This window comes from Bubalus kerabau, chromosome 22, assembly GCF_029407905.1.
Source record: "Bubalus kerabau isolate K-KA32 ecotype Philippines breed swamp buffalo chromosome 22, PCC_UOA_SB_1v2, whole genome shotgun sequence".
In the NCBI taxonomy this organism is placed as follows: Eukaryota; Metazoa; Chordata; class Mammalia; order Artiodactyla; family Bovidae; genus Bubalus; species Bubalus kerabau.
The window spans coordinates 33806847-33832234 of record NC_073645.1 but is presented as its reverse complement, the minus strand read 5'-3'; the positions used below and the strand labels follow the sequence as shown (position 1 = coordinate 33832234).

The window sequence follows — 25388 nt, the reverse complement described above, 5'->3', positions numbered from 1 at the left end:
ACACAGTGTTCCCATTGCCACCCGTGCCCCACACACAACTGGAACCAAATGCTGCGATCAGTTACTAACATCTGTCAAGTCACTGCATTGCTGACATGGTGGCGGGGAGGAGGGGCTGGCAGTCACTAGAAAAAAATCTATTGCTTCCTCTGAGCTATTATTTAATTCTTCCACTTTCTTGCTGCCAGTGCTGGAGCTCTTTGCAAGCACATTGTTCCTGAAGGTGAATGGAAGCCAAAAGAAAAGCATCACCTCCAACAGTGTTGTTGGAAGGAGTGGCCTTATTTACCACCTTCCGTGTTTCTCACCACTGACTGTTAGATCCATCCTGCTATTCCCATGGAAACAAGTGTGAAGTCTGAGCATCACCTTCATCTTTTTTTTTTTTTCCCCCTAAGGTGCTAGCCCATCCTGCTTCCACCTGGAAGATGAAGCCAAGTGATTTCTGCCCCTACTGGGCCCTCTGGCCAAGACCCAAGATAATAGTCTGTGCCAGGGTCACCTCTATCTTAAGAATGCCCAGAAAGGTTGGGCTCTCATCTGGATCTTTGCTGCTGCCGACCTTGCAAGATAAATGTGTGCGTTTCCACTAAAACTTGACTGCTGAGGGTTGTGCACACACATGAAACTTACATTACCTCCTGAGTTTTCCAGGTCAGTCCTCGCAAATAAGGGCTCTTTCCCACCACATTCAGGTGAGTTGTCTTGCCTGCTTTGTCCAGAAGCATAAGAAAAAGCATGCTTGAATCAGTTATGGCCAGTGATGGTTATTTATGGCACATGGCTATTTATGGCACAACAGGTGAGCTAGAGCCCCTCTGGCCCTTGGGGATAATGGAGATATTTATGACCAAACTTAATAACTTTTAAACTAACATTCATTAACCTAATTAAGTAAAGTGAATCACCTTTCACATTTTCACAAAGAAACCATGGAAACCCCATGAACACACACATACACCACATACACACACACACACACACACACACACACACACAGTTTAAAAGGTAATCTGGTCATTCTGCTCCCTGGAAATGATTTCTTTTTTCCATTCTCCCTAGTTAATGATACCAGGAAAGCACAGGCTTTTCCCTCCTAAAGGGGCCCCTGCCTGCCAGCTCCGGGAGTGCAGTCATTAGCAGTTCAGGCTTTGGAGTAAGATAAACCTGCACTCTGGTCCTGCTTCTGTCACTTAATAACTGCATTAACTTACTTAACTTCCTGGACCTTGGCTTTCTCATACAGAAATGGGGAAAATAGTAATAAGCATCTCAGGCATGCTCTTAAGTGAATGTTTAATAAATGAATACCTGGAAAATATATAACACAATGTTCAGCATTTAATAGCTGCTTTGTTGTTGTTCAGTCACTAAGTCGTGTCTGACTCTTTGTGACCCCATGGACTGCAGCACACCAAGCTTCCCTAGATGCTTGACATACATTAAGTGTATTGTTTATTTGGCAAAACTTTCTCCTTTATTAACCTGATTCTTCCTCAGACAAATACAAAGATATTTGAAGATCTGCCCCTTAAAGTTTGATAAATTGGTATGAAAAATAAGAATTAAAAACTAAATAAAAGTAGGAAAATGTGACTTCACATTTTAACAGGTATTTATTCCTTTTTGTGTATGTAAACAGCCAGGAATGGGGAGAAAGTCCCTTGCCTTAACTGAACTGAACTTAACCCAACTGAAAAGCTTCTGCACAGCAAAGAAAGCCATCAACAAAATGAAAAGGCAACCTACAGAATGGGAGAATATATTTGCAAATCATGTATCTGATGAGGGGCTAATATGCAAAATATACAAAGAATCCATACAACTCAATCACAAAAATTTAAATAAACAATCCAATTTTTTTTAATGTACAAAGGGGATAAATAGACATCTTCCCAAAGACATGCAGATGACCAACAAGTATGAGGAAAGGTGCTCAAAACCACTAGTCATCAGGGAAATGCAAGTCAAAGCTACAATGAGGTATCACCCCACACCTGTTACAATGACTGTTATCAAAAAGAAAAGAAAGGGAACCCTTGTGCACTGCTGATGGGAATGTAAATTGGTGCAGCCACTATGGAGAAAAGTATGACGGTTCCTCAAAATATGAAAAATCGAACTGCATACGATTCAACAGTGCTGCTTCTGAGTAAAACACTAACTCAAAAAGACAGGTGCACCCTCACATTCACTGCAGCATTATTTACAGAAGCAAGATATGGAAACAATCTGTGTCCATCAATAAATCAATGGATAAAAAAAGAAGTGGTATGTATATACAATGGAATACTACTCAGTCATTAAAAAATGAAAGAAATCTTGCCATTTGTGACAACATGGATGGACCCTTACACCATTACACTAAGTAAAATATGTCAGGCAGAGAAAGACAAGTACCATATGATCTCACATATTCATGTGGAATCTAAAGGAAATTCAAGCAAACAAACAAAAACCAAGTGCATGGATACAGAGAACAGATTGGTGGTTGCCAGATGTGATGAATAAGGGGTGAACAAAACGGGTGAATGGCAAAGGGTACAAACTTGCAGTTAGAAAGTCAGTCAGTCATTATATGGAACTGGCACAAAAACAGAAATGTAGACCAATGGAGCAGGATAGAAAACCCAGAAAAAAACTATGGATTAACTATGGTCAGTTAATCCGTGACAAAGGCAAGACTACACAATGTTGAAAAGACAGTCTTTTCACACAAACGATGCTGGGAAAACTGGACAGCTACATGTAAAAAAAAAAAAAAAAAAAAAGAAATTAGATCATTCTTTAACATCATACATAAAAACAAGTTCAAAATGGATGAAAGACCTAAAGGTGACACTGGACACTATAAAATTCCTAGAGGAAAACATAGGCAGAACACTCTCTGATATAAATCAGAACAATATTTTTTTCAATCTGTCTCCCAGAAAGATGGAAATAAAAATAAACAAACGGGGCCTACTTAAACTCAAAAGCTTTTGCACAGCAAAGAAATAATAAACAAAATGAAAAGACAACTCACAGGTTGGGAGAAAATGATGTGACATACAAGGAATTAGTCTCCAAAATTTACAAACAGCTCAGGATGCTTAGCTCATTTCAGATGGGAGAAAGGTAATGTTCAAAATCCTTCAACCCAGGTTTCAGCCATATGTGGTGAACTGAGAACTTCCAGATGGTCAAGCTGGATTTAGAAAAGGCAGAGGAACCAGAGATCAAATTGCCAGTATCTGTTGGATCATAGAAAAAGCAAGGGAATTCCAGAAAAGCATCTACTCTGTTTCATTGACTACGCTAAAGCCTTTTGACTTTTCCAACAAACTGTGAAACATTCTTAGAGATGGGAATACCAGACCATCTTACCTGCCTAAGAGACCTGTATGCAGATCAAGAAGCAACAGTCAGAACCAGACATGGAACAGACTGGTTGAAAACTGGTAAAGGAGTACGTCAAGGCTGTATATTGTCACCCTGCTTATTTAACTTATATGCAGAGTACATCATGTGACATGCCTGGCTAGATGAAGCACAAGCTGGAATCAAGATTGCCAGGAGAAATGTCAATTAACCTCAGATATGTGGATGACACAACCCTAATGACAGAAACTGAAGAGGAACTAAAGAGTTTCCTGATGAAGGTCAAAGAGGAGAGTGAGAGTTGGCTTAAAATTCAACATTCAAAAAACTAAGATCATGGCATCTGGTCCCATCACTTCATGGCAAATAAAAATGGAAACAGTGGCAGATTTTATTATCTTAGGCTCCAAGATCACTGTAGATGATGATTGCAGCCATGAAATTAAAAGATGTTTGCTCCTTGGAAGAAAACCTATGACAAATCTAGACAATGTATTAAAAAGCAGAGACATCGCTTTGCCAACAAAGGTCCATACAGTCAAAGCTATGGATTTTCTAGTGGTCATGGATAGATGTGAGTTCCTGCTGCTGCTGCGTCGCTTCAGTCGTGTCCAACTCTGTGTGGCTCTATAGACGGCAGCCCACCAGGCTCCTCTGTCCTTGGCATTCTCCAGGCAAGAATACTGGAGTGGGTTGCCATTTCCTTCTCCAATGGATGTGAGAGTTGGACCATAAAGAAGGCTGAGTACCGAAGAATCGATGCTGGAGAAGACTCTTGAGAGTCCCTTGGACAGCAAGGAGATCAAACCAGTCAATCCTAAAGGAAAACAGTCCTGAATATTCATTGGAAGGACTGATGCTGAAGCTCCAATACTTTGGCCACCTGATGAGAAGATATGACTCATTGGAAAAGACCCTGATGCTGGGAAAGACTGAGGGCAGGAGAAGAGGGCTACAGAAGATGAGATATTTGGATGGCATCACCAACTCAATGGACATGAGTTTGAGTAAACTCTGGGAGATAGTGAAGGACAGGGAGGCCTGGCATGCTGTAGTCCATGGGATTGCAAAAGAGTCACATGACTTGGCAACTCAACAATGCCTTTTTACCTCTGATAATTTTCCTTGCTCTCGTTTGTTTTGTCTGAAATTAATACAGCTACTCCAACTTTGATTAGTATTAGCATGGTGTATCTTTCTCCATCTTTTGCCTTTAATCTTTATGTATCTTGATATTTAGAGTGTGTTTCTCATAGGCAACATATATTTGGTCTTTTTTAAATCTACTGTGACAATTGCTTTTCACTGGCAGCTGAAGTGATCACTGATATAGTTGAATTAATATCTAACTTCACTACCTTTTTTGTCTTCCATGCCTTTTATGCTATGAATGGACCATTTTATGATTCCATATTCTCTTAATATATTAAGCATATATTTGACTTTTTTAGCTGTTCACCTACTGTTTGCAATGTTTATTTACAACTAATCCAAGTTCCCTTTCAAATAACACATGTCACTTAATGGGTAAGGCAACTGCTTTATAATAGAGTATTTCCAATTCCTCTCTCTCACCCCTTATATATAATATTGCTGCCATTCCTCTTATCCATAATCTAGTCTCCAAATATATTATTATTGGAACAATTATGTTAAATCAGTGAAGAAAAATGAAAGATTTTACCTTCATTTATTCCTTAATGCTCTTCCTTTGTGTAGATTGTTTCTGACCTATATTACTTTTCTTCTCCCTTAAGAATTTCTTTTAGTAATTCTTGCAAGGGAAGTACATTGGTGGCAAATTCCCTAAATTTTAGTTTGTATAAAATTATTTCTTTTGAAGGATAATTTCAGATACTACATAACTTTTTTTTTTCTTCCTCTCAACACAGAAAAGTATTTTATTCTACTCTTTTGAGAAATGCAAAAAAGCAAAATGGCTGTCTGAGGAGGCCTTACAAATAGCTGTGAAAAGAAGAGAAACAAAAAGCAAAGGAGAAAAGGAAAGATATAAGCATCTGAATGCAGAATTCCAAAGAACAGCAAAGAGAGCTAAGAAAGCCTTCCTCAGCGATCAATGCAAAGAAATAGAGGAAAACAACAGAATGGGAAAGACTACAGATCTCTTCAAGAAAATCAGAGATACCAAGGGAACATTTTATGCAAAGATGGGCTCAATAAAGGACAGAAATGGTATGGACCTAACAAAAGCATAAGATATTAAGAACAGGTGCCAAGAATACACAGAAGTGTACAAAAAAGATCTTCATGACCAAGATAATCACGATGGTGTGATCACTCACCTAGAGCCAGACATCCTGGAATGTGAAGTCAAGTGGGCCTTAGGAAACATCACCACCAACAAAGCTAGTGGAGGTGATGGAATTCCAGTGGAGCTATTCCAAATCCTGAAAGATGATGCTGTGAAAGTGCTGCACTCAATATGCCAGCAAATTTGGAAAACTCAGCAGTGGCCACAGGACTGGAAAAGGTCAATTTTCATTCCAATCCCAAAGAAAGGCAATGCCAAAGAATGCTCAAACTACCGTACAACTGCACTCATCTCACACACTGGTAAAGTAATGCTCAAATTTCTCCAATCAGGCTTCAGCAATACGTGAACCATGAACTTCCAGATGTTCAAGCTTGTTTTAGAAAAGGCAGAGGAACCAGAGATCAAATTGCCAACATCTGCTGCATCATGGAAAAAGAAACATCTATTTCTGCTTTATTGACTATGCCTAAGCCTTTGACTGTGTGGATCACAATAAACTGTGGAAAATTCTGAAAGAGATGGGGATACCAGACCACCTGACCTGCCTCTTGAGAAACCTGTATGCAGGTCAGAAAGCAACAGTTAGACTGGACATGGAACAGACTGGTTCCAAATAGGAAAAGGAGTACATCAAGGCTGTATAGTCACCCTGCTTATTTAACTTATATGCAGAGTACATCATGAGAAACGCTGGGCTGGAAGAAGTACAAGCTGGAATCAAGATTGCTGGGAGAAATATCAAAACCTCAGATATGCAGATGACACCACCCTTATGGCAGAAAGTCAAGAGGAACTAAAAAGCCTCTTGATGAAAGAGGAGAATGAAAAAGTTGGCTTAAAGCTCAACATTCAGAAAACTAAGATCATGGCATCTGGTCCCATCACTTCATAGGAAATAGATGGGGAAACAGTAGAAACAGTGGCAGACTTTATTTTTTGGGGCTCCAAAATCACTGCAGATGGTGACTGCAGCCATGAAATTAAAAGACGCTTACTCCTTGGAAGGAAGTTATGACCAACCTAGATAGCATATTCAAACGCAGAGACATTCCTTTGCCAACAAAGGTCCGTCTAGTCAAGGCTATGGTTTTTCCAGTGGTCATGTATGGATGTGAGAGTTGGACTGTGAAGAAAGCTGAGCGCCGAAAAATTGATACTTTTGAACTGTGGTGTTGGAGAAGACACTTGGGAGTCCCTTGGACTGCAGGGAGATCCAACCAGTCCTTTCTAAAGGAGATCAGTCCTGGGTGTTCTTTGGAAGGAATGATGCTAAAGCTAAAACTCCAATACTTTGGCCACCTCATGTGAAGAGTTGGCTCACTGGAAAAGACTCTGATGCTGGGAGGGATTGGGGGCAGGAAGAGAAGAGGATGACAGAGGATGAGATGGCTGGATGGCATCACCAACTCAATGGACATGAGTTCAAGTGAACTCCGGGAGTTAGTGATAGACAGGGAGGCCTGGCGTGCTGCGATTCATGGGGTCGCAAAGAGTTGGACACGACTGAGCAAATGAACTGACTGAAACTTCCCTGTGATCTCAATACTCTGAGACAAATCTAGTAAGAATTGTTTCGCTTTGCATTTGTTGTTAGGACATAATGAAAACTTCCAAGTTCCTTACATGCAGGACCAGAAAACAGAATTTTGGTTGTTTTGTGTGTGTTTGTGTTTTATGGCATATATCAACCTCTAACAGAAGTTTTACTATGTTCACCACTTGCCTTACTCCACTAGAACATGTTTCATTTACTGTGGGTTTTTTGTTTTTTTTTTTCACTAATACACCCTGCACTTACATCAGTGACTAGCATGTTAGTGAGTACTCAAACATTTGTTGACCGAATGCCCACCATTTCTTCAAATCCAAGTCTAGGGTATAGGAAAACAAAGGAACTTGAATGCAGAATCCTCCATCAAACACACCACAAAAAATAACTATAAGAACTTTAATTTTGATTTATACCTTGCAGGTTACCTGGATTCCAAGTGGTCTTGGAAGCAAATGAAATGTGGTTGCAACACCTGTCACTCCATTATTGCCTTGGATTCAATTAAACTTATCAGCATGGCTAGCCAGGAAGCCACCTTTCTTAGTTATTACTCACAGAGCTCCAAGCATTCACCTCTCAGAAAGCTAAATCTAGAAAGGGTAATGTGTTCACAGATAAGCATACAACATCACAAAGTCAACATGATTAAATCAAAAGAACACTGTATTAGTAGAGGTAGTCCCTAGTTCCACTGCAGTACATATTAGTTGACTTAACAACCTCTTTGGGTTTGGTTTATCTTTAAAATAGGTAATGTCTTACCTACCTGAAAGGGAATGATCCATATAACTTCTCTGAACCCCCAACTCTAAAGCCATTAATCCTTTACTTTGTCCCAAACAAATATCTTGTAATAGTCACCTAAGGTCAATATGAAAGATTACCTATACAGAAACAGTATCCGTTAAGTATAAATTACACATTACAGACTTAAGTCTGGTACTTGGCTTGTGGTTTGTATCCTACATTTGGTTTAAAATGATGAGAAGTGTGGGACTCAATCTAAATTGTTCAAAATTCTGACTTACAATATATGATTTTTCACATTAGTAGATTCTAATGGAGGGAAAAAAAAATGTTTGATTTGGCTTTCTTACACATTATAGACTTAAAGTCTGGCACTCTGTGGCTTGTATCCTGCATTTGGTTTAAAAAGATAAGAAAAGGAACTCAATCTAAACTGTTCAAAATTCTGTTATAATGTATGATTTTTCAAATTAGCAAATCCTTAGTGGAGGAAAGAAAATGTTTGCTTTGGCTTTCACCTGCTTAACCTGTGTAAATCAAGCCCTCACTTTACCAGCTTTCACTTGAGTAACCGATTTCAACTGGGACGGTGCAGATGATGTGGTTAATGGGGAGCTGAGTAGGAAAAATACCAAGAAGTTAGAAGACCCGGGCCCTAATCAATGTTGACCTGACACTCACAATGTATAAGTCATTTAATTAATTACCTTGGATATTCCTTCATCTTGAAAATAAAGATAATGGAGTCCGATTTACATAAAAGCTGAAGAGCAGCAAGCGAATAATGAAATTAGCTTACTTAAAGTGACAACAAACTGATCCTTACACCCAAGTATAACCACAACCAAAAGTGGGAAACATGACTACCAATGTTATTAAGATACAGAAGCTGAATCCTTAATAAAATTGAATCCTCAATAAAATTCATAGCCCATGGAATTGTAGCAATTCAAATTATTTCAAGATTCACTGCTGGATAAATAATAGCAGAGAAAAGTTATAAAATAACGGCCATGGCAGTTTGATGTAAGCAAAATCTTTTTGATGTTAAAACTTGTTTTCAAGATTTCCCTTGAAAGAATTATTTGTATGTTTTAAAATATTTTTAAAAGCTGGTGTTTGCTAACCTGGTATTCAAGCTGGAGAAATGTAATCTTGACGAAGAGTGAGTGGGCTGTGTGTATGTGTAAGTGCACGTGTGGTATGCATATAAAATTTAAAAAGTAAACCCTAATATTCCTATATCTCACCTATGACAGCATCTAATGAATGTAGTACAATGAATTATGTCTTTCATAAGACATAATTCGGAAAAGTAACGTAGGCTGTTAATGCAGAAAACCACAAAAGTAGAAAAGTTTTGCTTTTTGTTTTCATCTGCAATCCAAATTAGGGGTTACTTAAGAGTTCTTGACTGTACAGGGTTCAAGTTGACATCAAAAATCAAAATGTGTAGATTTATTACTTACATCTACACTGATGTTCATGGAAGGAAAAAGAAATCATCGAATATTTTGGGGGGAAATGGTAATCATTCCAAACCTAGGTTCATTCATAACTCTTTATGTTAATATTTTATTCTCTCTAAAGCAGCCTATCAGTACTTTTTAAAAATGCAATTCGTGTTCTCAATTGCCTCAGGATAGCCTTTATTTAAGCAGTAACAGGAGGTGCTCTGGAGGTTGGAAAAATTGAACTCTCAATGAAATCAACTATTAATTTTTTTTAAGTAGATTACTCAAATAGGTGTGAAATTCATTAGACTGCAATCACAAAGGCAAAAATTTGTGTCTGTAGTGTGTGTTTGACAAGATATATGATAAACATTGCTTGGTGTCAATAAATAGTGCTAATTAAAAGGCATGGAACCTATAATAAAAACGTAACAGGGTTGAGTAAAACATAACAACCTTCCAAATCAAGAAAAACCAGAGAACTTCTTTACAAATCAGTCACCTGCCCGAGTTAAAAGTGAACATAAAGTTCACTTTATGTTTTCACCATTGTGCTCTTTCTCATATTCATAAATATGTGCTCACATACACATATGATATGTGACAAGTGTGACTGAGGAGTTAAATTTGTATTTTAATGTAAATAACCACATGCGGTTTGTTAGTGGCACCTATTTTGGACAGTGCAGGGTCCTAGAAAAATAAGCATAGTAAGTAAAATGACACTGAAACAGAATACACTGAGAGGTTAGAAAAACTAAACTGAGTGAAACTGACTATTGTATTTCAAAAATACCATATTCTTTGTTTCCTTAACACTTTTTACTATAGCTACTTCTCAGTTTCTGCAAGTTCCTTCCTATCTGTGCAAAAGTAATTACCACTTATGTACTGGATCATCTGTTTCCAGGCCTGACTTCTAAGCACTAGATGTATCTACTTGCTTACTTGACATCTCCACTTAACATCCCACAGGTACTAAAACACATCTTCCCCTTACATCCAAACAAACTAAAAGAAAGTAGCCCTCCTGCGAAGTTCCATAGTTTAGTAAATACAAGCAGGTACTTAAGTCAAAATCCTGGAAGTAACCTGTGATTCTCTAACCCACTTTTTCCAACCAATCATCAAGTCTTCCTAACCTTTCTTCCTTAGATTCCCTTAAAACGTTTTTCTTTCCATCCCCAATGCTACATCCCCAATCAAAGCCACTGTCATCTCACCCAGATTACTCCACCAGCCTCCCATATGGCCACTTGGCTCCTAGTTTTGATTCCCTCCAAAACCATTCTTCTCAAGGTAGTCAGTGATGTTTTAAAAACATGTATCAGAGAATGTTAAAAGATGAGTTAATCACATGGTACACAGGACTAATATTTATTGCCTTCCCTGATTAAGTTTTCTTCAGCCAATTAAACAGTTCCCACTGGGTAAGGTCTCTTTTACCCTTAGCATTTTCATTTTCATGAACAGTTGAAAACATAATTTCATGTTCTTTAATAGCCAATGTTAAAACTTCTTCTAGGAATCCTATACTGTTCTACCTTTTAATTACCAAGATATCTTAAACAGCACAGTTTTTTATGAAAGGTTACAAAACAGAACAAAAAGTATTTTCTTCACAAAGGCTCAGGCAATGGGGGAATTACCTCCAGTCAGTCAATGTCTTCACCACAAGCCAGTCTTCTTTACACGATATATTCATTATATACTCTAATTGTTTTGTTTTTAAAAAAATTCCCCAAATCCTGTAGTTTGGGATTTTATAAATAGTAAATATGAACAATTAAATAACTATATTGAAGGTCACTATTACCATACAAAATAATTTGTTGCATTTTTGTGCAGCTATTTTTGTGTATCTTATGCATGCCATATGCTTTACTAAAGTTTTCCAGAAGATTCAATGGTAGTGAAGAGTCATTTCTCTTAGTTGCACATTTTTGTGGTTCAATGACATTGCAAACGCTGATTTCATGTCCAACTTCAGTTAAACACAGGATTGGAACTTAAAAGATTCAACAGCAAAACACTTAAAAGTACATTATTTATATTGAATACCTTACTACATAATGACTAAAAAGTCAGAATTTTTATGTAGTCAAAATAAACAATATAATTCAGGTTGAAAAGTACATTTTCTGAAGACTGTTTATGCCTTTTAGCCTAGAATCATAACTCAGAATAGCTATGTATTTATCACAGCATAAGCCATGTTAAATATCAGTGAAAGCCTGACCTTTACTAAGAGAAAAGTCAAAATGGTTAAATATTGTTTTCAGGTATCATTTTTGTGGTGTTCTGTCTATTCCTTGTAAACTATGTACTATGCAAATTATCATGTATCTAATTAAAAACAAGTTCTGATGTACAGATTCAAATAGAATCAAAAGAGACCATCATCATATAAAATACTTTGTTTCATAACTTTTTCTGAACTCTGTTAAAAATGAGTTTTGAGGTGAGATATGAGGAAAACTATAAAGACAAATATTAAATGTTTTGAGCCATATATGAAACATTCCCTTTGGTATTGGAATGAGGTTTTACGTGCTAGCTAGCTAGCTAGACTTACTGAAAAATAATTCCTACAAAATCGTGAAAAAAAATGATATAGATGACTAGAGCAAATGTTATTTGTATATTAAGCCTGATCAGACTAATGGAAGGTTAAATTCACCATATATATATATATATATATATATATATATATATATAATGCCAGAATGACAAAAGGTAAATAATACATGGAATCTAAATAATAATGGTAGCTGATGAAGCACCTACAGATGCTGATTAATTTTTAGAGTAAGATCCTTTTTAGTAGTACCTATAACAAACTGATTTTATTGTCATTAAAACATCATTTGTTAGGATTGTTAGGATGGGGCTCTAATAATTTGCATGAAGAGATCAAATCTCTCCACTCTCCCAACCTAGTGCCTTGTACAAATGGGGGAGGGGGGGCGGAATGCCCCTTCCTCAAGACTCTTTACTTCCATCTGTCAGAAATTTGACATAGTATCATGATTGTTAGAACAAGACACTTTACTGCCATCTGCTGAAAAACTGTCTTAATAAATATACAAATCTATGACCTGAATAAATTCCCCCTAACACGCAGCAGTGTTGTATGCTGCAAAACATGCAAAATTCATACTACTTTCAATAGTGGACACTATTCCTCCTACCAAACTTTAAAGAACCCCCAGTCTGAAACACTAGGAACTACTAGCCAGTTGAAGTCTTGACCACAAACAGGTATTTATATTCAAAACAGTTTATATTCAGAATGTATACTATCAACAGGATAATACCAAGTGTGTAAAGAAAAAGTGTTTTAAAAGGTACTAAGGACCAACTACAGTTCAAACCTTTTTTATATTTTAACTTATATTTCAAAGTTAAAAATTAAACTCACAAATGTTTCCTTAAATTACTGTTGGCAGGTTTAAGAAGGCATTCTATTCAGTAACAAGTACTGATATCTGTTTTATAAAATTCTCATAATACTTTAATAGCATTCAAGATACTCTCTTAGATATCAAATCAGTATCACAACTCTTACATATTTAAATTCTCAGAGATTTGATAATTAACCAAAGATTGTCAAGTGTATTCCAGTTACCCAAATTGACTCTTAAAGGTTAAACTAATCAAAAGAATAAGACAAAAGTTTTAGCTAAAGATATCTTCCCTAATGGCTCAGCAGGTAAAGAACTTGCCTGTCAATGCAGGAGATACAAGAGATGTGGGCTCAAATCCCTGGGTTGTGAAGATTCTCTGGAGGAGAAAATGGCAACCCACTCCAGTATTCTTGCCCGGAAAACCTCATGGGCAGAGCCTTTGTTCTACATCCAAAGGGTCAAAAGAGTCGGACACAACTGAGTGATAATACATGGACTGGATGTGGTATATCATCTTATACCATCTTCTGGTATAAGCAAAAGGAAATCTTTCTTCACAAGTTATTTAGTTAAATTTGAAGTCTGTAGGAATGTATTCTTCTGCTTTTATGGGTTATGTCATTTGCTTTCATCTAATTTTTAATCATGCAAGAATAATCATATACCCTGGTTTTCCAGAGACATTTCTGATGTATGGTTATTAATAGTGCCCCCTTTCCATTTCAAAGTGTCCCACTTTATACCCTTTAACCATGACCCCTTCTTACTCATGCAAAATGACAAATTCTGCAAGCTGAAATCTAAACTCAATGTGTATGAATGGCTTAGCAATAACTGAGATGAAAAGCAAAAGTTACCACAAAAGTTATCAGAGAATGATTCATTCATCTGAAACTGTCACAACATTGTTAACTAGCTATACCTCAATACAAAATTAAAAGTTTTAAATCCAGGCTTTATAATGAGATAAATTATAAATATGCAAATATATTTACAGAGCTCATTCCAATTGCATCATCCACCTTTCAGTAAAAGTACAAATAAATATTTTATGTGTTTTTCCTCCTGCAAGAATTTCTATCATCTATTGTTTTCATTTGTATCCATCAAATCCATAAATTACTTAGCATCTCTCCCTTCTTTCTGTATGAAATAATCATTTGGGATTTTAAAAGTACTAAATACCACAAAGGAATTTTTGACATTGTCACTGTCAATTTGCTACTATATGTATTAACAAAAAGCAAAGTTTAGAGCAATATTTTTAAAAATGTAACATTCTATGACATTCTTTTTTTATTTACTGAGCCTCACAGAGAGATTAAACCTAATTTCTTTAAAAGAAAGGACCACTGTTGGACATGGCAATTAGTCCCACTGCAGTTTAGGAAATTATCAGCTCATATGTAGTCATTCAATAATATCCTTTACTATATTCAAACTATTTAAATATTAAATATCCTGACTGCACAAGGATAATTGGGAAATTAAGAGTCCATTTAGCTTCATGTTAGAAGTAATGAAATCCATAAGCTCTCTAAGGTGACAGCCATACATGTGACATATTTTATGCACCTTTAAAAAATTGTAATTCCTTAGCTATAGATAGTTTGTCTGTAACTTCTACATGTAGGGTTGTGATCACCTTGCATTTCTATTATAAACTAACATAAATGAATGTAGGGGAACAAAAATATTTCAAAAACTGTATCTATTTTCATTTTTAAGAAACAATACCCATAAAAAAAAAAAAGACATTAGGTTACTGCCTTTAAAGTTCAAGTTCCATTATCTTAAGATATAAACACACTTTGATATGAGATTTTTATAAAAACCACACATACACACAAGCTTCAGGTAGAGCTGTAATAAACAAATTCCTTTTATAAACACAATTTTAACTGAAAAGCCACAGTAGATGGAAAAAAAAAAGAAGAAAGGATATTACCTGGTAAAATCCAGTGACATCTACAATAGTTTTACAGCACATTTAAGCATTCTACGGTTTTATATCTTTACCTGCCTTCCATTTCTTAGTTGCTCCTTAAAAAATTGCCAATTACGACTATAGGTTCAACTTCAAACTTAGTCCTGATTTTGAGTGCCAGGAAAAGCAAAACAACATTCCAAATTTCCATCTTAATGTTATAACCTCACTTCAAAAATGGTTTTATTTAAATTACAATGCCCATCTAAATAGAAAAAAAAAAAAAGAAAACCAAGCAGCAACATGTAATTATACATAATAGTTATTCATTATATGGGAAGTGTTTTTTAGGATGGTATATCTAGAATGCACTTGCTCTGTGAGTCTCTTCAGTAATTAAATTGACTTAGACCAACACTATCAAAAGTAAGAGTACTGTAATAAGGGGCACACATTTACAATACTGCTAGCCTTAAAAGCAGTAAAGCAAAAGAAAATATACCAAATAGCACATGCGTATCTCACAGAACTTCCACTGAACTATCAATGACTTTTATGCAATGTGCTCTTTTCTGTAACTTTATTAACAACTACCAAAAAAGGAAAGATGAGATTGAAATCAATGGTACGGAACTGAACTGTTTGAAGCCAGTGCCCCATTTGTGGGGAAAAGTGCATTTAATTCAGCAGCAATATAGCACAGTGTGAAGATATTGTGCTTAGACGCAGATATTCCAGAACTGAAAGATGTACAAGGCAAGTCAAGATATAAAACCATAGTACACTGTTAAATAACCTTGAAACATACATATATTGCAGTGTTCAAAGAAAAACATTCATTTCATTGTACAAGGCTAGGGAGAAATCCTTAAAGTTACCTATCGTAGTTTATGATATAATAAATACATATCTATATAGCATTGTATATACATATATAGAAAGTGTTTGTGTGTGTTTATGTGTATCTTTTTCTTTTTTTGCCAAATTATTCTGTTAGTTTCTGTGGATCTGCAACTTTCAGGAATGAAAACTCCTTTGCACTACAAGTTTCTGTTCCCCTAAACTTCAGAAAAGATATTTATACTAGAAAAGGTATCAATACTTTCCCCCAACCCAAAGACTTACTTCAAATATTTTGCTTCACAATTGATCAGAGAAACACAATTAAAGGAATTCAAAATTTTTTGACTGTATCTTTTCACTTTGCCAGTTGTTTCAACAAGCAGATATCTTTTAATATTAAATCAGCTGATGCAAATTCTTTAGCAGAGGATATAAATGAGATTTTGCTGATCAATACAGAGCAAATCAAAACCAAAAAAAATAAAAAAATAAAATCCAGTGATTTACTCTGACTGTAAACAATATATAAAATTCAAATCTCAAATTTCAAAATAAGTTAAAAGAAAAATTCTACCTTCAGGGCCTATAATACTAAAAAGATCTGACAATTGGTAAGGGGAAAATATATATGAAAAGTTGCAACAAAATTGCTTACCCAGAATTTTTGCTAAGAAAAAGTGTATCTAACTATACTACCTCTGGCCCTTAAGTTTAATAATTTCATAATTTGTTGGCAAATGTTTTAAGCAAACTGGCATATCATATTACACAACAGAAAAAACATCCATCAAGTTCAGCAAAGAAAACTTATATAAGCTTTTTGTACAGAATTTAAAAAAATCTAAATGGCTATGATTCCTCTATTAGCAGAAACACATAAACATAGTCTTTATAAATCTGCCAAATATATCAATATCTACATAAATAGATACAGATATAGATATGAAACATTAACGGCAGTCTATTTTTGAACAGTGTGTGGGACCAGCAGATTTGTATCAGACCATGGCACGATATGGACCCTGCATCTTTAGGAACTGAATGATGAAAGAAGGACCCCCAGCAACAATCTGAGGTGGAAGATGGCTGAGTGGACAGTTCTCAATACTCATGATTGAAAGCTTGCTGCAAAGAGCCAGCTCAAAGGGAAGGCTATGCAGGTTGGGGTTGTCATTCAAATACAGTTCTTCTAGATTCTCCAGTGTACCTGTTATAAAAAATAATTTTAAAAAAATTAGTTATTATTTAAAAAGCTCAACTGAGCATGATCCTTATCCTGGGTATCACGCATACTGAACACACAGTGCCTTTTACTCTCTTCTCTTAGTTTTAAAACTCTCTACAACCATGGATCTCAAACTTTCCTGCTTATTCAAATAAACAAGGGAGATTTTTAAAAAGGGATGTCCAGGTCACGTGCTATACCAATAAAAATCTCTTCCTTTATGTTTGGTTTTCAAGCTCAGTTTCTTTGAAAAAATATATACTGTATCTCCAGAGACTCTGTTTGGGATAGCTTGGCATTCATGTGTATTTTAAATTTCAAAAATTATATAATCAACTTACATAGTAAGTGCCTATAATTACTTTCATGTTGAAGAAAATGTGATAATCTCTCTTAGTAATAAATTTCTCAAGTGAAAGGTTAAGAGAGTTATTATGTATTTGCCAGTAAGGCAAAAGTCAATTTATGTAATCTTTTAAAATTTTTCCTTAGACCATCTTAGGATACTCATACTTTCTGGGCAAATAGTCTCAAGCAATTGCATGTGGCCAACTGGATAAACACACTAGAAATAAGTATATAAAGTTGCTTTATGAGTTTCCAATTTTTAAAGTTCAAAATCTGTAATATTTGATAGTGGTATGTAATAGAACTAATTTAAAAAGTTACTAGATATTGGATTTGTTTACATTTAAGATTTTATGTATTATTCAGAGCAACCTTACGGAAAGTTACTAGAATCCATATTTTATAGATAGGAACTTGAAGTTCTGTACCTTATTCAATGCCACAAAACCAGAAGCAGTAGAGCCAGATTTTGAATTGTCTATTGTACTCCAAAACCATCCTTAACCACTCATCTATAGTGCCTCTGAAACAGCATGGTATAGATGAGAGAATAACAAATGGGATTACTAATTTTAGTACTATGTGACTGTAATTGATTAAAACACTGTAACATGAAGCAACTTGCACTGTGTAAAATTCAAGATGTTCATATTGACAGTATGAAATAATGGGTATGAAAACACTTGGAAAATTCTAAAGTAACTCAAATATTAACATTAATCAAATATTAGTATCAATCCTAAAACCTCACAAGGGAAAATTCTTTTGGCATAAGAAACTAATTTAATTCATGCTTGTGTAATTTTTAAATCTGGAAGAAAAAGAACTCCTCCAAATTAACGTTAAATCTACTGAAATACAAGTATGCTAAAACATTCTCAAATATTATGTTAAACTCAATTCCCCATGAGGAAACCTAATAAAAACTAACCAACTACTACTACTACTACTAGTGCTCTATAAAAAAAATCTTGAGCTTGATGTAATTTGAGTAAGTTGACAAAAATAGATTTGTTTTATTTATCTGAAACACTGCTTGAACACATGTTCTAATAACTAATGAAAGCATGTTATTAGTACAGTCAAATACCCAAAGGGTTCATACCAATTTCCTCAGGAAGATGAGTAAGTAGGTTCTCTCCAAGGCCTAGATGTGTAAGATTGGTAAGGTGACCAATGCCTCTGGGAAGAGTGGTCAGTTGGTTGTTTGTCAAGACTAATTTCTAAAAGGTTAACAAAATAAAAGACGGTTACATGTATGTTTCCTGTAACTGATGTAAATTTTTTAAAAACTTCATCTACTAAACAGCAAGATAAATTTATAGGGAAATTAGATTGACTAATATTATATAGTAGTAATGTAGTATTAGTCACTCAGTCGTGTTTGACTCTCTGCGACCCCACAGACTGTAGCCCTCCAGGAATCTCTGTCCATGGGGTTCTCCAGGCAAGAATACTGGAGTGGGTTGTATTCCTTTCTCCAGAGGATGTTCCCAACCCAGCTATTGAACCTGGGTCTCCTGCATAGCAGGCAGATTCTTTACCGTCTGAGCTACATATTATATAAAAATCACTAAATAACTTTTTCTTTCAAACACTATCATTTGTTAGGAAGACAAAAGCAGCTAGGTTACATGAACATAAAATTCAGCTCTAAGAGGAAAATCTATTTGGTCCAAGAATAAAAAAATGTACAATTTGGAATGCATCCCAAAAACTTTAATTATATACCTATAAAATCATCAGAATGTTTTACCTGCAAATCCTTAAGATAAGCAATTTCATTTGGCAAGGATTCCAATTTGTTCTCCTCTAGATCCAATTCTCTTAACTTCCTAAGGTTTCCAAGGCCATGAGGAAGCTTCTTTAGAAGATTGTTTGATAATATTAAAACCTAAAGAGAAATTATTGATAATATTTGACAACCCACAAAACAGAAATATATTATCATCGTGTGCCTTAAAATTAAGCAATGTTAATTTTCTAAGCAGTGAATATTAAGGGCAATATCTAATTATATAACAAGATATTAAACTTACTATTCTAAAAAAAAAAATTACCATAGTTACTGGAAACAAAATAGTTTGATGAAGTCAAAACTAATGAAAGCAAAAGGAAAGAATTTAAACTAAATTACAAAAAATATGAAAATTATTAACTACTTGCACTAAGATTCATACAGGTAATGGTATTTTGATACTGAATGGTTACAAATATCTATCTAATAGGAAACCAATTATTTATTCAAAACTCCTTACAAGCAAGCCATCATTTAAGGTAGGTAACAATTGACTTCTAAACTGCCTATATCAATCCACTAGTTATTATTTGTAGTAAATTTATTACATTGCAGGGCATCCTGCAGTATCTTAAATAAAAAGGGGAAAAAAGGTTGAAAAAGATACAAGTTTTCATTCTCAGAGAAGTTATAGTGGAGGGGGGTTAGGTAAGGAAACAATACTGAGTATGGGGATAGTGAGAAGAGCACTAAATGGAAAGATCTATGTAAGGTTCTAGCTAAATTTTTATGCCCACTTATTTCTTCCAAAGTTATACTACATACAATGAAGTAAACATATTCAATAAGACCAAGAAAATGACAATAGGTAGCTATCACTGAATTTACTACTATTTGTATGCATGCTAAGTTGCTTCAGTTGTATCTGATTCTTTGTGACCCACTGGACTGCAACCCCCCAAGCTCCTCTGTCCATGGGAGTCTCCAGGCAAGAATACTGGAATGGGTTGCCATACCCTCCTCCAGGGGATCTTCCCAATCCAGGGATTGAACCCATGTCCCCTGTGTCTCTTGCACTGGCAGGTGGATTCTTTACCACTAACACCACATACTAAATGAAAAATGTGCATTATTGCATTTAGTCCTAATTACAATTCTATATGGAGAAGGAAATGGCAACCCACTCCAATATTCTTGCCTGGAAAATCCCATGGATGGAGGAACATGCCAGGCTACAGTCCATGGGGTCACAAAGAGTCAGACACAACTGAGCGACTTCATTAGCACTAGCACAACTCTATGAGGAATATATTACTATCCCCATTACTTTCCCCAGCTGAGGAAACTGAAGCTTGGGTACATTAAATCCATAAATAGTTAAAAGGGGAATTGTACCCAGATCTATTTGGCTTCAAAGTTCCTGCTGTTAGCCATTACACCATACTTTTTCACCTTATTAAATACAATAATAAAAGAATAGAAAAATTAGAATTTTTTAAAAAACATGAGGACAATTTTAGAAATATTTACTATTAGTAAGTTTTTTCATCAAAAGAGTGAAAATGCTAGGGATTCAGAGGCAGGAGAAATCTTTGAGGAAGTAACAGGAAGGTAGATCTTTGTTAACTACTTTAACAACAAAGTAGTTGCTAAATTGTGTCTGAGTCTTTGCAACTCCATGGACTGCACGGATCTTTAATTGTGAGAAATAATTTTAAAAGAAAAATTTTAAGGGGATGAGAAAAGAGCATTCTAGATATTGGGAACAATAAAGGTACAGAGCTAGAAATATGCACACGTTGCCAACAAAGAAACTAATCAATTCAGTGAGTAAATAAAAGAGGAGGTGGGTATTTAGGATGAAAAAGTAGGTCAGAATTATATGAAGGGTGCTGAATGCCAATATGAGGAACCCAGAATTACTTTAGAGGACAATGGTATAGCATTCTTAGAAAGAATTAAGAAAAAAAATACAAAAGATGCTACGCTTTAGAGACCCTTTCTTTCAAAGATAGTTTATAGTATTCAAACCGACCGACTTTTAGTGGGCAAGAGTGATTCAAAAGCATTGAGCCCAGATTAAGTCAACACTTCATCATCCTAATACAGCTGCATGTTTAAGAGAGCACTACATTTCTTTTTTTAATTGACAGAATCTGGACTATTTATTTATGACCACTTCACGTGGCATACAGGACCTTAGTTCTCCAACCAGGGATCAAATCCACACCCTCTGCATTGGGAGCGAGGAGTTTGAACCACTGGACTGCTAGGGAAGTCCTGAGAGCACTAACATTTCTAATTATGATCTTCAATTATGAAACTGATTAATTGTAAACTTCATGAGTGAGGTAACTGTGGAAAAGTCTAATGAGTTCTAAATGCTCTTTTATACTCACCTCAAGAGAAACAAGACCAGACACATCCTCAGGGATCTTTGTGAGCTGATTGGTAGCTAAATTCAATTCTACCATACTGGTCCAAGTTCCAAAATCCAAGGGAAGTGATGTCAATTGATTGTCCTGACAGAGATAAAACAAAGCATTCAAGGTAAAACCACAAAAACAAAGCTCCATATGTAACTCCCTATAGAAAGAGAATTCTTAAACAGAAAAAGACATTCCCTTTTTTTAATATCTAAATATAGAAAGAAAGAAAAAAAAAAGGAACAAAAACACTCAGTCTCCAAAGTTTTCCATACAGTTAAGTTCAGTCACTAAGTCGTGTCCGATTTTCATGACACCATGGGCTATAGCACGTCAGGATTCCCTGTCCATCACCAACCCCAGAGCTTGCTCAAAATGATGTCCATCGAGTAGGTGATGCCATCCAACCATTTCATTATCTGTAGTCTCCTCCTCCTGCCTTCAGTCGTTCCCAGCATCAGGGTCCTTTCCATGGAGTCAGTTCTTCACATCAGGTGGTCAAAGTACTGGAGTTTCAGCTTCAACATCAGTCCTTCCAATGAACACCCAGGACTGATCTCCTTTAGGATGGACTGGTTAGATCTCCTTGCTGTCCAAGGGACTCTAGAGAGCCTTCTCCAACACCACGGTTCAAAAGCATCAATTCTTCAGTGCTCAGCTTTCTTTATAATCCCACTCTCATATCCATACATGACCACTGGAAAAACTATAACCTTGACTAGACGGACCTTTGTTGACAAAGTAAGGTCTCTGCTGTTTAATATGCTGTCTAGGTTGGTCGTAACTTTCCTTCCAAGGAGTGTCTTTTAATTTCATGGCTACAATCACCATCTGCAGTGATTCTGGAGCCCAAAAAAATAGTCAGCCACTGTTTCTACTGTTTCCCCATCTATTTGCCATGAAGTGACGGGACCAGATGCCATGATCTTAGTTTTCTGAATGTTGAGCTTTAAGCTAACTTTTTTCACTCTACTCTTTCACTTTCATCAAGAGGCTCTTTAGTTCTTCACTTTCTGCCATAAGGGTGGTTATCATCTGCATATCTGAGGTTATCGATATTTCTCCTAGCAATCTTGATTCCAGCTTGTGCTTCCTCCAGCCCAGCGTTTCTCATTGACGCACTCTGCATATAAGTTAAATAAGCTTATATATATTGACACCCTAATATACAGCCTTGACAAACTCCTTTTCCTATTTGGAACCAGTCTGTTGTTTCATGTCCAGTTCTAACTGTTGCTTCCTGACCTGCATACAGGTTTCTCAAGAGGCAGGTCAGGTGGTGTGGTATTTCCATCTCTTTCAGAATTTTCCACAGTTTGCTGTGATCCACACAGTCAAAGGCTTTGGCATAGTCAAGAAAGCAGAAATAGATGTTTTTCTGGAACTCTCTTGCTTTTCCATGATTCAGCAGATGTTGGCCATTTGATCTCTGGTTCACCTGCCTTTTCTAAAACCAGCTTGAACATCTGGAAGTTCACGGTTCACGTATTGCTGAAGCCTGATTGGAGAATTTTGAGCATTACCTTACTAGCGTGTGAGATGACTGCAATTGTGTGGTGGTTTGAGCATTCTTTGGCATTGCCTTTCTTTGGGACTGGAGTGAAAACTGATCTTTTCCAGTCCTGTGGCCACTGCTGAGTTTTCCAAATCTGCTGACATATAGAGTGCAGCACTTTCACAGCAACATCTTTCGGGATTTGAAATAGCTCAACTGGAATTCCATCACCTCCACTAGCTTTGTTCGTAGTGATGCTTCCTAAGGCCCACTTGACTTCACATTCCTGGATGTCTGGCTATAGCTGAGTGAGAGTGATCACACCATCGTGATAATCTTGGTTGTGAAGATCTTTTTTGTACAGTTCTTCTGTGTATTCTTGCCACCTCTTCTTAATAGCTTCTGCTTCTGTTAGGTCCCTACCATTTCTGCCCTTTATTGAGCCCATCTTTGCATGAAATGTTCCCTTGGTATCTCTAATTTTCTTGAAGAGATCTCTAGTCTTTCCCATTCTATTGTTTTCCTCTATTTCTTTGCATTGGTTGGTGAGGAAGGCTTTCTTATCTCTCCTTGCTGTTCTTTGGAACCCTGCATTCAAATGGGTATATCTTTCCTTTTCTCCTTTGCTTTTCACTTCTCTTCTTCTTACAGCTATTTGTACAGCCTCCCCAGACAGCCATCTTGCTTCTTTACATTTCTTTTTCTTGGGAATGGTCTTGATCCCTGTCTCCTGTACAATGTCACGAACCTCCATCCATAGTTCATCAGGCACTCTATCAGATCTAGTTCCTTAAATCTATTTCTCACTTCCACTGTATAATCATAAGGGATTTGATTTAGCTCATACCTGAATGATCTAGTGGTTTTCCCCACTTTCTTCAATTTAAGTCTGAATTTGGCAATAAGGAGTTCATGATCTGAGCCACAGTCAGCTCCCAGTCTTGTTTTTGGTGACTGTATAGAGCTTCTCCATCTTTGGCTGCAAAGAATATAATCAATCTGATATCGGTGTTGACCATCTGGTGATGCCCATGTGTAGAGTCTTCTCTTGTGTTGTTGGAAGAGGGTGTTTGCTATAACCAGTGTGTTCTCTTGGCAAAACTCTTATTAGCCTTTGCTCTGCTTCATTCTGTACTCCAAGGGCAAATCTGCCTGTTACTCCAGGTGTTTCCTGACTTCCTACTTTTGCATTCCAAGTCTATGCCCCAACCAGTAATCTGAAGAAGCTGAAGTTGAACGGTTTTATGAAGACCTACAAGGCCTTTTAGAACTAACACCCCAAAAAAGATGTCCTTTTCATTATACGGGACTGGAATGCAAAAGTAGGAAGTCAAGAAAAATAAGTTTGTTCACTACAAATTAAATCGCTGGACAAACCATTTTTCATTTCTTCCTTCCTTCTGCAATAAAATTTCTTTTCCTTACTACAAATGTGATTCATTCATGGTAGAGAATATAGACAAGCAACAAGAAACTAAAAATCACCTACTGGGAGAAAATATTTGCAAATCATTTAACTGACAAAGCATTAACATCCAAAATACATAAAGAACTGCAACTCAACAGTAAAAAAAGAAAAACCCAAACAATCCAATTAAAAAATGAGTACAGCATAAGGAAGAAACAATTGTCCATTCTGATAAATCATAAATACACTAAAAGTACTAGTTAAAGTAGTGATTTTCCCCTAACACAAATAGAGGCTTACCTTCATATTCAGCTTACTTAATACTTTTGCTCTGGAGAAAATTCCAAATGGGATTTTGTTGATTCGATTGTGTTCCATGTTGAGGGAATAGATAGTGGAAAATTGAGATGGACCACCTACTGGATATAACTGGAAGCAATTTCTAGCTAATGTCAAACTATTCAGTTTCACAAGACTTGATAAAAGACTCTGTTAAAAACAAAAAATGAAATAAGCATAATAATTAGAACTGTAACAAGACTTATTCTGTAGAACATAGAGCAGCAGTACCAAACAAATGCCTGGGAGAGTCTTGCAGGTAACAAATGACAGAGACTGGTTAGGCCGGTTCTATAATGCCTCATCCAGAAGGAAAGTCATTCACTACTCAGCTCTAGCTAATTGTTACCTTGCAGGGATGTGCAGCCAATGTAGTCAGATTTTCAGAATTTAGGAAGAAACAGGAAATTCATTTACTTATATTAAATCTCCTTTTATTCTTTGGCTTTATTTAAAATACTCTACAGGGTAAAGATAATATATCTGTGGGTAAGTGTTTCATGAGTGGCCAGTTTGAGACCTCTCATACAGGATCTTACAGAGGACTGGTATCAGACAGTCCTGGGTCTGAGTCCTGACTCCATCACCTGCTGTGTATTCAGTGCTATCCAAGTCTTGGTTAAGTATCTATCTCTAAATTATTATTAAGATTAATATAATACCTGACACAGAATAAGGTATCATTCAGTAATTTAAATGTTCCTTTTAGGAATATTAAATTCAGAAGGTAACAATACTTTTTGATATTATATAATACATTGCTTTTCCATACTGTACATTTCTGAGGGAATATGCATCTATCAAATAAGTATTCACTTAGCACATAACCCCATATTCCCTCTTA

At 36.0% G+C, this 25388-nt stretch overlaps 1 protein-coding gene across 6 annotated transcripts in view; it reads right to left on the bottom strand.

Annotated features, from left to right (window-relative positions):
• Positions 1–14647: 14647 nt before the first annotated feature.
• The window catches only part of SHOC2 (SHOC2 leucine rich repeat scaffold protein), an 88060-nt gene continuing 77319 nt past the window's right edge, over positions 14648–25388 (bottom strand). For all 6 annotated transcript variants that reach the window (XM_055560149.1, XM_055560148.1, XM_055560151.1 and 3 more), the window contains exons 5-9: positions 24506–24694; positions 21276–21398; positions 18895–19032; positions 18244–18361; positions 14648–16772 (exon numbers count right to left, since the gene is read on the bottom strand). In XM_055560149.1, coding sequence (XP_055416124.1) covers positions 16564–16772; positions 18244–18361; positions 18895–19032; positions 21276–21398; positions 24506–24694 — 777 coding nt within the window. In that variant the 3' untranslated portion in view covers positions 14648–16563. The remainder of the gene's footprint in view (positions 16773–18243; positions 18362–18894; positions 19033–21275; positions 21399–24505; positions 24695–25388) is intronic.